Raw genomic sequence first — 13,016 nt, 5'->3', positions numbered from 1 at the left:
AACCGGAACCCCTCAACGCCTTGACTGCGCCTAGAAATTCTGTCCATAAAAGTTATGAACAGAATCGGTGACAAAGGACAGCCTTGGCGGAGTCCAACCTTCACTGGAAACGTGTCCGACTTACTGCCAGCAATGCGGACCAAGCTCTGACACTGATCATACAGGGAGCGGACTGCCACAATAAGACATTCCGATACCCCATACTCTCTGAGCACTCCCCACAGGACTTCCCGAGGGACACGGTCGAATGCCTTCTCCAAGTCCACAAAGCACATGTAGACTGGTTGGGCAAACTCCCATGCACCCTCAAGAACCCTGCCGAGAGTATAGAGCTGGTCCACAGTTCCACGACCAGGACGAAAACCACACTGTTCCTCCTGAATCCGAGGTTCGACTATCCGGCGAAGCCTCCTCTCCAGTACACCTGAATAAACCTTACCGGGAAGGCTGAGGAGTGTGATCCCACGATAGTTGGAACACACCCTCCGGTCCCCCTTCTTAAAGAGAGGGACCACCACCCCGGTCTGCCAATCCAGAGGTACCGCCCCCGATGTCCACGCGATGCTGCAGAGTCTTGTCAACCAAGACAGCCCCACAGCATCCAGAGCCTTAAGGAACTCCGGGCGGATCTCATCCACCCCCGGGGCCTTGCCGCCGAGGAGCTTTTTAACTACCTCAGCGACCTCAGCCCCAGAAATAGGAGAGTCCACTACAGATTCCCCAGGCACCGCTTCCTCAAAGAAAGACGTGTTGGTGGGATTGAGGAGGTCTTCGAAGTATTCCCTCCACCGATCCACAACATCCGCAGTCGAAGTCAGCAGAACACCATCCGCACCATACACGGTGTTGATAGTGCACTGCTTCCCCTTCCTGAGGCGCCGTATGGTGGTCCAGAATCGTATATATATATATATATATATATATATTATTTTTTTTTTTACATATATTATGCTAACAATTTTATTGATTAAACATTTAGTGTAAAAAAGTCAAGTTTATATAAATTCTGTGTATAAAAATTCTGTGTAAAAAATGTCAGTTTGTAAAAATTCTGTGTTTAAAAATTCGGTGCAAAAAAAACATTAGTTTATAAAAAAATCTGTGTATATAAATTCTGTGTATAAAAATTCTGTGTAAAAAATGTCAGTTTGTAAAAATTCTGTGTTTAAAAATTCGGTGCAAAAAAAACATTACTTTATAAAAAAATCTGTGTATAAAAATTCAGTGCAATAACATTTTGTGTACAAAATATTAAAGTGTAAAAAAGTCAGTTTATAGAAACTCTGCAAAAAATATTTTGTAAAAAATATTAAAGTGTGTACAAAACATCAGTTCATAAAATTTCAGTGTAAAAAATGTTGAAGTGTATAAAAATTAAGTGCAAAAAAAAGTTTATAAAAAATCTGGGTATAGAAATTCAGCGTAAAAAAGTCAGTATGTAAAAATGCTGTGTAAAAAATATTCAAGTATACAAAAATTCAGTGTTAAAAAGTCAGTTTATAAAAATTCTGTGTATAAAAAAATCAGTAGAAAAAAAAAGTTATTTATAAAAATTCTGTGTCTAAAAATTCACTGCAAAAAAATGCACAAAAAATATTGAAGTGCAAAAAAGTCAGTTTATAAAAAATATGTGTACAAAAATTCAGTGCAAAAAATATTCAAATGTATACAAATTAAGTGTAAAAAAGAAAGTTTATATAAATTCAGTGCAAAAAAAGTTATACAAAATTTGGGAATAAAAATTGTGTAATTTTTTTCAAAGTGTATAAAAATTCAGTGAAAAAAGTCAGTTCATAAAAATTCAGTGTACAAATATTCAATTGTATAAAAATTCAGTGTAAAAAAAGTTAAGATGATAAAAATTCTGTGTATAAAAATTCAGTGCAAAAAAAAAAGTTAGTTTAAAAAAAATTCTGCGTATAAAATTGTGTGCAAAAAAAATGTACTGTGAAAAAAATTCAGTGCAGAAATATTAAATTTTTAAATAATATATACCAAAAGTGAGTCTTGAGTTTTGAAGGAATGAATATTTATACACTGAATACATTTTGCTCACAAATTCTTATTCAGCAAAATTGTCAGCATAATTTGATTCAGCTCACAAAACTCAAACGGAAAATGTTCAGTGACATAAATTCAGTGTTAAAAAAAATACTTGCACTAGTATCTGGACCAGTGACCCAAACAAAAGACTGTTTCTTGTTTTGGATAAATCCCCTCAACGCTCATTAGCTCACTTTAAGGCAGCAGCTTACTGTATGTACGCCAGGACACCGTGTCCCAAAACGCTCTTCCTCGTCCTGGCATGTGATTTTTGATCACTTTAACTGCTCGGACCTGGACTATCAAGGCGGACAGTGGCGTGACTAGCGCCCGGAAGGATCAGCCCGTTGTCTTTCCCGGGGTGGCCGTTTCTCACGTCTTATGACGGGCATTAGCTGCTTGCAGGGTCAGTCGAGCCACTGCTAATTGGAGAAAATGGGCACACTATTTAATCTCTCGGGAATAATCTTTGATTCTTTTGGCAATTGCGTTTACTATTATCCCTCCTCTTATGTCACAATTACATTCATCAAGTAGCCATTTCTTCATCTCACAACTTCTCTGGTCTGAAACACTTAGTACTTTTCAGAGTACCGTATCTTACAGACTATATAATGAATTTTTATTCAGCAAATTTGTCAGGATTTCGTACTACAGACCCCAAAGAGCCTGCATAGCCAAGCGCTATATTTAAAGTACTAAAGAACCCAATGAGCCTCCATAGCCAAGCGCTATATTTAAAAGTACCAAGGACCCCAATGAGCCTCCATAGCCAAGCGCTATACCTAAAGTACTAAAGACCCAAATAAGCCTCCGAAGCCAAGCGCTATATTTAAGTACCAAAGACCCCAAGAGCCTCCATAGCCAAGCGCTATACTTAAAGTACCAAAGATCCCAATGAGCGTCCATAGCCAAGCGCTGTACTTAAAGTACCAAGGATCCCAATGAGCCAACATAGCCAAGCGCTGTACTTAAAGTACCAAAGATCCCAACGAGCCTACATAGCCAAGCTCTATACTTAAAGTACCGAAGACCCCATTGAGCCTCTATAGCCAAGCGCTATACTTAAAGTACCAAAGATCCCAATGAGCCTCCATAGCCAAGCGCTGTACTTAAAGTACCAAAGATCCCAACAAGCCTACATAGCCAAGCCCTATACCTAAAGTACCAAAGTTCCCAATGAAGCTTCAAAGCCAAGCGCCATACTTAAAGTACCAAAGACTCCAATGAGCCTCCATAGCCAAGCGCCACACTTAAAGTACCAAAGACCCCAATGAGCCTCCATAGCCAAGCGCCACACTAAAAGTACCAAAGACCCCAATGAGCCTCCATAGCCAAGCACTATACTTGAAGTACTTAAGACCCCAATGAACCTCCATAGCCAAGCGCTATACTTAAAGTACCAAAGACCCCAATGAGCCTCCATAGCAAGCGCTATACTTAAAGTTAAAGTACCAGTGATTGTCACACTCACTCGGTGTGGTGAAATTTGTCCCCTGCATTTGACCCATCCCCTTGATCGCCCCCTGGGAGGTGAGGGGAGCAGTGGGCAGCAGCGGTGCCGCGCCCGGAAATCATTTTTGGTGATTTAACCCCCAATTCCAACCCTTGATGCTGAGTGCCAAGCAGGGAGGTAATGGGTCCCATTTTTATAGTCTTTGGTATGACTGGTATCACAACCTACTGATCTCAGGGCGGACACTCTAACCACAAGGCCACTGACCCTTTAAGTGCCGTAGATCCCAATGAGCCTCCATAACCAAGCGCTACACTAAAAGTACCGAAGACCCCAATGAGCCTCCATAGTCAAGCGCTATACTTAAAGAGCTAAGACCCTAGCAAGACCATGTCCTTACCTTCCCGGACGATTGGATTCCCTTGATCATGGCCAGGCACACCACGGACCAGGCGGCCAGGAGGCATAGCGTCATCCTCCAATTGAGCCCCCCGCTCTCGGAAATGCTGTCGGAGATGTCCAGGGCCTCGCGGTACCAGTAGAAGGTGGTGGCCGAGCTTTTCTCGCACTCGGGCACCACGTCTGCACACAAAGACCAGGTTGACGCCGAGACGGACTTCGGTCTGGGACCGTGACTCGCTCTTTTCTTACATGTGCTGCTCTTGTTCTTGACAAGGGGACACTCGTGCCATGGCAGGGGCTGCTGGAAGGACTGCGAGAAGTAGAAGAGACTCCAGCTGATGATGACGTTGTAGTAGAGCGCCACGAAGAAGCACACCTGTCAGGGGGAAACTCCATGAGCATGGGCCACCGTCTCAACCGCCACGTCTTCTAGAGATGACAGTTGGTACTTTTTAATGCCACTGTATTTATTTTTGATCCTTTGGTATAATAATAACCACATCCAATACAGCAAATAATCTGCATTTGTCAGTATTTTTAAGTATCATTATGAAGTATTAGGACGGTGCTAAACATCTTACACAGCGAGAACAAGCAGGAGAACGCGTGGTAGCTAAGTTAGCTGGAAAAAAAGAGAGGAGGTAAGTGCTTAGTAAAATTTAAGAAGCGTAAACATAAGCACGTTACAGCAGAATGTTAATATAAATTATTAAGAGTTAGCAATAATATAACAGCTGATAAGTGGTACAAAATGGATGGATGATTTTGTTAATGTTTCCAATTTCAGTTAATACCGTGTGCTCAGAAATTTCGTACTTTTTCACCATCCATCCATCCATTTTCTACTGCTTGTCCCTCTTGGGGTTGGAGCCTACAAAAAAACAGTAATACTGATCGATCGGTGCATCCCGAATAAGAATGTAGACCTCTGCCAAGGTTTGTACGTTCCTGCTAACAGTAGTTGTCCTACTATTTATTGTTGTACTGTATGACAAAACGTCAACAAAATAACACGACTTTTGACAGTCCTAATGTCATACTTGCCAACCCTCCTGATTTTCCCGAGAGACTCCCGAATACAGTGCCCCTCCTGAAAATCTCCAGGGTCAACCATTCTCCCGAATTTCTCCCGGACAACAATAATGGGGGCGTCCTTCAAAGGTACTGCCCTTAGCATCCTCTACAAACTGTCGTCACATCCGCTTTTCCTCCATACATACAGCATGCCGGCCCAGTCACATAATATATGCGGCTTTTACACACACACAAGTGAATGCAAAGTATACTTGGTCAACAGCCATACAGGTCACACTGAGGGTGGCCGTATAAACAACTTTAACACTGTTACAAATATGCGCCACACTGGGAACCCACACAAAACAAGAATGAAAAACACATATTTCGGGAGAACATCCGCACCGTAACACAACAGAAGAAATACCCAGAACCCCTTGCAGCACTAACTCTTCCGGGGCGCTAAAATATACACCCCCCACTACCACCAAACCACCACCCACCCCCATCTCCCGAATTTGGAGGTCTCAAGGTTGGCAAGTATGCCTAATGTACATGACTTAGCCAGCTAACATTAAAAAGAATCACATTTTAAGGGTATTTCAGTAGCATCTGTAATTAGCAGACATGGTCGACAAGCAATGCGTGTAACGAGTCAAATCTGTGACTAGCTAGGTAGCATGCTAAAGTTTGTTTCGAGCAAAACACGTCGCATTCCGGCAATTTTAAGTGCGCGACTCACCACGCAGCTCGCAAAGCCGATGCCCCCCAGGCGGGGGCTAATGTAGTTCCACACGCCGATGCTCCCCCGCCGGATGCGTTGTCCCACGGCAAGTTCCAGAAAGAAGAGCGGGATGCCGATCAGCACCAGCAGGATGAAGTAGGGCACCAGGTACGCCCCTAGTGGCCACAATGAGACAAACAACACAGTCATAAAAGGAAGAGAAAACATTTTAGACATTTATTTTGATTTAATTTCATGAAACCAAGTCTTTCTGTTTACTGAAAGTGCAAAAAACAACACAAAAATGACGTTCTTTTGTCTTTTATCCCTCCAGGCTTGCTGTAGGTTGGTCACATGACGTGGAACCAAGGAACAAGATGGCTGCCAAAAAGACAGGGTAGGTTTCCTCCTTTTTCAGTTCGTTATTCAATGTGCAAACACGTAAGTCGTTCACAAAGTTACCTGCCACTCACCTACCAACACAAGATGTGACAGCTCAAGTAGTGTTTATGTTCCCGTGAACTACTTATATGAGGCTCTGTGGCGCAATGGATAGCGCGTTGGACTTGTAGGGACTGCTCAGGCCATTCACAGGTTTTGGGTTCGAGTCCCACCAGAGTCGAAATTTTATTGATTAACGTGGACCCCGACTTAAACAAGTTGAAGAACTTATTCGGGTGTTACCATTTAGTGGTCAATTGTACGGAATATGTACTGAACTGTGCAATCTACAAATAAAAGTTACAATCAATCAATCAAATGAGCTAGCATAGTAATGAGAGGGCCATTTTGTGCTAAGTATACCTGACTGGTCGACGACAAGTGTTTGTTGAACTTTAACAGAAATAAAAATATTACTAAAATTCTAAAATTGTCTTTCAAACAGAATGTACTGCTTGAAAGATTTGTCAGCCAACCTCAAAGTCTAAGAAGATTTTGGTTGAGTGTTCTTTGAGTACAACAAGGAACGTATGTTTGATATATCAGAAGATTTTCTGTTAAAATAAAAACAACGTTTTTTTTGTGGTCCCTTTTATTTTGAAAAGTATCGAAACACATATTTGTACCGGTACCGATACTACAATTTTGTAATAGGGACAACACTTGTATATGATAGAGGTGGGAAAACTGATCGATTCTCCAATGCATCACGATTAGAACGTTGGTGATTCATAAATTAATGAACAAATGTCACCACGGCTAGATATATCTTGTGGTGTACCCCAGGGATCAATACCGGGGCCAAGATTGTTTAATCTTTATACAAACGACATTTGTAAAGTTACAAATGACTTAAAGTTAGTTTTATTTATAGACAACACAACTGCTTTCTGTTCAGGAGAGAACACACAGAAGATAATACAGTAAATAACAGAAGATATTAACAAATTAAAAAGATGGTTTGACACAAACAGACTATCTTTGAATCTCAGTAAAACTAAAATAATGCTATTTGGTAATAGTAGAAAAGAGCATTATACAGTAATACAAAAAGACTGAGTAGACATTGAAGGGGTAAAAGAAACCAGATTTTTGGGAGTATTAATAGATGATAAAATAAACTGGAAATCTCATATACAAAATATACAACATAAGGTGGCAAAACACATTTAAATATTGAATAAAGCAAAATACGTCCTGGGCCAAAAATTACTTCATATTCTCTACTGCTCGCTAGTGTTACCATATCTGAGTAACTACAAATGTGCGCTACATTCGTTAACCTTGTTACAAAAAAGATCAATTAGAATAATACACAATGTTGGATATAGAGAACATACAAACACTTTATTCATTGACCCAAAAATATTAAAGTTCGATGATTCGGTAAAATTGCACACAGCTAAAATGATGTAAATAGCAAACTATAACCTGCTACCAAAGAATGTACAACAAATTTTCTCAACTAAAGAGGAGAAATATAACCTTAGAGGAAAATCTAATTTAAAACATGTGTTTGCAGGTACAACACTTAGAACAATGGTTCTTAACCTTGTTGGAGGTACCGAACCCTACCAGTTTCATATGTGCATTCACCGAACCCTTCTTTAATGAAAAATAATTTTATTTTTTCAAATTCAAGACAGTTATTTATACAACTTATATGTTTTTGGTAACACTTTAGTATGGGGAACATATTCTAAGTAACAGATACTTAATTTAAGAGTTATTTGGACACTAGGGGAACATATTGTAAGTAACAAAGACCTAATTTAAAGTTATTTGGTCAGGGTCAGGGTTAGACATTAATAAGTACTTAATGACTAGTTAAGAGCCAATATGTTACTAATTTGCATGTTAGTAAGCAACTAATTAATGATGAATATGTTCCCCATACTAAAGTGTTACCATGTTTTTTTTACTAGTGCACAAAATGAACTATACATGAACGTCACTTTGTTCAAACAACAAAACCAACACAGTACATAAACTCACAACAAATTACACACCTGCAAATCACTGACTTCTGCTGTTGCCGTATCTGTAATACGCCGATAGGGAGAAGTTTTTATTCACACGATGAATCGGGTGTGTTGACCTCTGCCGAACCCCTGAGGCCGACTCACCGAACCCTTAGGGTTCTATCGAACCCTGGTTAAGAACCACTGACTTAGAACCTTTACCGTATCAGTATGTGTAAATAAATTATGGAATGGATTGAGTAAAGAAGTTAAATATTGTACTCATATGATCCACTTTAAGAAGTTGTTCAAATTAACAGTGCTTACAGTAAAGAAGAAGAAGAATTATGAGAAACACTTTTAACCTAATTAAAAATAAGATATTCTTCATCTTAGTATGTTAATAATGATTGACTTAATTATATTTTACAAAACTGTTGTACGGATGTCATTCTACTATTAAAAAAAACTCACTAAATGAATGTATATATTTGCAAACGCTCTGAAGTAGGATTAATAAGCTTTGCTTCTTCTTACTCCTTTTCGGACATGATGTATAGAGAAATTATATAAAATTGTGTGATGTATTATGCTGTAAGTGTGTTCATGTTCGAAATAAACTAAAGAAAGAAATAAGAAAGAAAGGTCCAAATATTGATTATTTAAGAATGTAAAGTAATACAGGCGGTTTGAAAAATACAGCATTAATGTTAATGTTCTTTAAACCTTAGTTCTAGGTTTGGTTCTTGTGTTGTTTGGGTCAGCGTAAACACATGAAGGAGGGGAGAGAATGTGAAGTAGTGAAACACGAAAACAATAAATGCTTTGGACACTTTAACCGAAGGCTAACATGAACCGCGATACACCAGAGCGTAACCAGCTACGAAGAAGAATGTGCCAGTCAGTCCGTGAGATTGAATTTAAAGAGATAATACTAACCGTTGGAAGTTTTACCGCAGTTATCGTTAATAACATTTATCGTAAGAATTGTTTCTGTAAGCTAAAGACCCACTCTCTGTCCATGCTTCTCTGCTCTCACCATATCACACACAGCTGTTTTGTAAACAAAACCCAGTTTGACGCTAGTTTCTCCAATTATCATCCCGTTATAAGTAAAATAAACAATTCTTCGTTAGGGTTTACTGATGACCAGTAAATCAGCCAACTCTCGACCCCTTACCATTCGCATTTATCCATTTATTCAGTATTTCATAAAATCACTTTACAATAACGTGCCACTCGTAGCTGATATCATCTAAGGCGTGGAAATAAGCACTATTGTATTTATATAGCCCTTTTCTCTAGAGACTTAAATTACAATACATATTGTAACAATTATGGCTTCCCTCAATGTTGGTGTATGTTAATGGTCTCAGTCATTAAAGTGTGAAAAATATATTAATATATTATTAAATGGCAAAAACACAAAATATGCAATATTTTCCACAAAACATTTGTCAAAACGGAATATGTGATGTAAAGTAATTGAAGCCTTATATATATATAAGTAATTCATAACAACTTTGCTTTTGAGTCATTATTTTTTTGAAAAATGACCGTAAAAAGTTTCAAAAGGGCCCCCACTTATAAAAGTGTTGAAAATAAGTTGCATATCAATATATGTTATCTTTACTTTTAACGCTTAAATCTCTAGATCAACTTCAGATCTATCGTTGATTATAAGTTTGCATTATTTTTTTTTAAACAAAGACAGTTTTAAAGTAAATGTTTTGTGTTACAAGAGTCAACAATGTAACATTTTTCTTGTTACATTACACCTGTTTGCTCTTTTAGTCCACTTTTTATGTTTTTTATTTTTAAAATGTCCTGCGAGCCGTTAAAAAATAAGCTGTGGGCCGCAACCAGACAGAAAACCCAATGCAGGAAGTAGCTTTTTACAGATAAAAGCAACAACCAGCACCAGTCTAAAACCTTGATGTAAAATAGAAGGAAGCCACATCAGACAGCAAACAACATACAGGCTAAGTAAACACACACTTACACACACTCCTATTACTACTACTTTGACGGAATAATCAACAACAAATAAATGATTACAGTGACAATAATTACTTTTAAAAAGTAATGAATTACAGAGATCTGTTACTTAACCAAAATAATTACTCCGGAAAGTAAATAATGCGCAACTTAAAAAAAAATAATAATAAAATCAAATATGTGGCATATACAATTGAGGGACGTTTCATGAGAGCAGAGTGTCCGTGTGTGCCTTTAAAAGACAATGCCCGTTGCCGTGTGACGTCAGAACAGCCTTTTAGCATAGCTTTATTTGTTAGCTTAGCAGTGGCAATGAAAAAAAAAAAGAACTAAAGTAAGAGTAGAGTATAAAAAAAGTCAAGTACAGGTTGAGTAAAAAATTACAAGTGTACTGTTCTTCTTTAGAATGAAAGTCTCTCGGGAGATAATGAAAAGCTACGACAGCATGTAATAGTGTTGCAATAAAAAAGTTTTTCAAATCCGTCACAAAAAAAAGTGACATTACCTGTCAAAAGGTCGTACCGTGAAAGGGGCAACCCCACAAATATGTGTTGTAGAAAATGCACTTCCTGCATTTGCATACTGCCAACTGACGGAAACTCAGTGACCTCAGGCGAACAGCAGAAATGACAAAACTTAAACTCTCCTACACACTTGTGCTGTGCGACACACACAAAAATATAGGTCATTTCATATTCCGATAATGATGCGTATCACGATTAGGGATGTAACGATATGAAGATTTCATTTTACGGTTATGGTGACCAAAATTATCAAGTTTCTCATTCTCAAATGTGCTCAAAAAATACTTATTACGCACATAAATGTAATAACAATCAATAGACAATATACTTTCTTGGCAGAATTAAAATGTTTTTTTGGTTTCTATAGGGATGTATTATTTCTATTTGGGTGTTTAAAAATGTTTCTATATTTACGTTTTGATTTGTAAAAGTTTAATGTGCACAACTGAATATCTTAGTTGCTCACAGTAATGCATTTATATACATTTATATCGTGGTAGGTCGTTTCATAATGTGGAAAAACGTTAACGTAAACGTATTAATGTTAGCATTCAAGCTAGCTATCGAGCAAGTGCTAACTGGCTTTTCTAGTAAATGAGCACTGTATCAAAGTTTGGTTTACAATCAAGGTTTTATGATGATTTTAATTCAAAACGGTAATAATACTAACCGTCGGGAGTTTTTACCGCGGTTTATCAATATACCATTTATCGCAGGTGTGTCCAAACTGGCCGAGTGCGGACTGCCGACGCCTTCAATTTAGCCTGTGAAATGTCATGAGTTTAAAATAAGGAATCTAACCTGCATGGGCATTGCTTTCATTTTAACAGACTACCTTTGCTGCTGCCATTTTGTCACAATGCAAGTAATTCAGGCCAACGACTTTTGATTGAGCTCTGAATGGAACTACAGGCAGCATTTCATTTTATGACCCAGTGCAAACAACCTTCCCTAGTCATGGTGCAAAAATGTCAACACACATGGTCACTGAACTTTGTGGATATTATAAAAGATGTCCATGCACTATAAAAATGTTTTCTAAAGTACACCTATTTTGATGGGAAAAATGCAAAACACTCTTCACACTTATCCATGTTTGGCGCATTTTAGCTGCTCGATATGTTTGATTGATTACAAAACTTTAAAGAGGTTTAATCATTTATTTAAATCAAATACAAATAAGGCAACAAAATCAAAATCCAACACTTCTTGTTTTTAAAGTAAATCTGTTCAGCAGATATAGATCATCCACATCAACAATAGGGATGGCGTGGCGCAGTGGAAGAGTGGCTGAGCGCAACCTGAGGGTCCCTGGTTCAATTCCCACCTAGTACCAACCTCATCATGTCCGTTGTGTCCTGAGCAAGACACTTCACCCTTGCTCCTGATGGGGGCTGGTTAGCGCCTTGCATGGCAGTTCCCTCCATCAGTGTGTAAATGGGTAAAAGTGGAAGTAGTGTCAAAGCGCTTTGAGTACCTTGAAGGTAGAAAAGCGCTTTACAAGTACAACCCATTTATCTATTTATTAGATTTGTCTGAGCGGCCACAACGGACAGATTGAAAAAATGAAAACAATATTTTTTTATTTTCTTTAATCGATTAACAATCGTTACAAATAATAAATCATGATTAATCTAAAAATCAATGCTTTTTTACACTCCTCGCTGTTACTATTATTTTTCTGCTTGTTGTTTATTCGTTACATATTAATATCCGGCTGTTATCTAAAATTATATTAAAAATAAAATAAAATACAAATAGATTATTTTGTTTTATTTATTTAATTTATTTATGTATTTTTGTTAAGTTTTTTTAGTTTTGTGGCATCACTTGGATAGAAAACAATAAATTATTATTTTGACATTTAGAGCAGACAATAGATGTATGATGTATGCAAATATGATGTAATAGACGATGCTGGACGTCAACAGCAAAAAATATATAAATATATATATAATGAAATTATATTTAAAGCTGTTTCAAGTTTATTCACAATACCATATTACGATTACAACAGTAGTGAATATCCATTTAAGGATGGTGGCAAGTGAAAGGGTCCCCCAGATAAGCTAGAAGAAGCTTTTGGCAGGGGGTCCAGAGGTCAGTATATGCATGGAATGCTGAAACATGGTGGCAAGCGCAAAAACGCAATATGATAAACACAAACTAGGAGCACAAAAGCAAGCATACACATACATTCATTCAACCACGTACAACCCAAAAGTAGTCTACCCCACATGAGGCATTAGAGATAGATGGTTTATAGCAGTGGTTCTCAGCCTTTTTTCAGTGCTGTACCCCCTGTGAACATTTTTTTTAATTCAAGTACCCCCTAATCAGAGCAAAGCATTTTTGGTTGAAAAAAAGAGATAAAGAAGTAAAATACAGCACTATGTCATCAGTTTCTGATTTATTAAATTGTATACCAGTGCAAAATATTGCTCATTTGTAGT

General features: G+C 37.9%; 1 protein-coding gene across 2 annotated transcripts in view; it reads right to left on the bottom strand.

The window, feature by feature from the left end:
• The window catches only part of slc6a15 (solute carrier family 6 member 15), a 65,038-nt gene that overhangs the window by 26,008 nt on the left and 26,014 nt on the right, over positions 1-13,016 (bottom strand). Inside the window, exons 3-5 of one of the 2 annotated variants that reach the window (XM_061894439.1) lie at positions 5,658-5,815; positions 4,151-4,277; positions 3,900-4,081 (exon numbers count right to left, since the gene is read on the bottom strand). In XM_061894439.1, coding sequence (XP_061750423.1) covers positions 3,900-4,081; positions 4,151-4,277; positions 5,658-5,815 — 467 coding nt within the window. Of the gene's footprint in view, positions 1-3,899; positions 4,278-5,657; positions 5,816-13,016 lie in introns of both variants that reach the window. The other variant, XM_061894437.1, reaches the window with a different exon arrangement.

This window comes from Nerophis ophidion, linkage group LG03, assembly GCF_033978795.1.
Source record: "Nerophis ophidion isolate RoL-2023_Sa linkage group LG03, RoL_Noph_v1.0, whole genome shotgun sequence".
NCBI classification, from domain to species: domain Eukaryota; kingdom Metazoa; phylum Chordata; class Actinopteri; order Syngnathiformes; family Syngnathidae; genus Nerophis; species Nerophis ophidion.
Note: the sequence above shows the minus strand (reverse complement) of the source record. Positions and strands in the feature narration are given on the sequence as shown.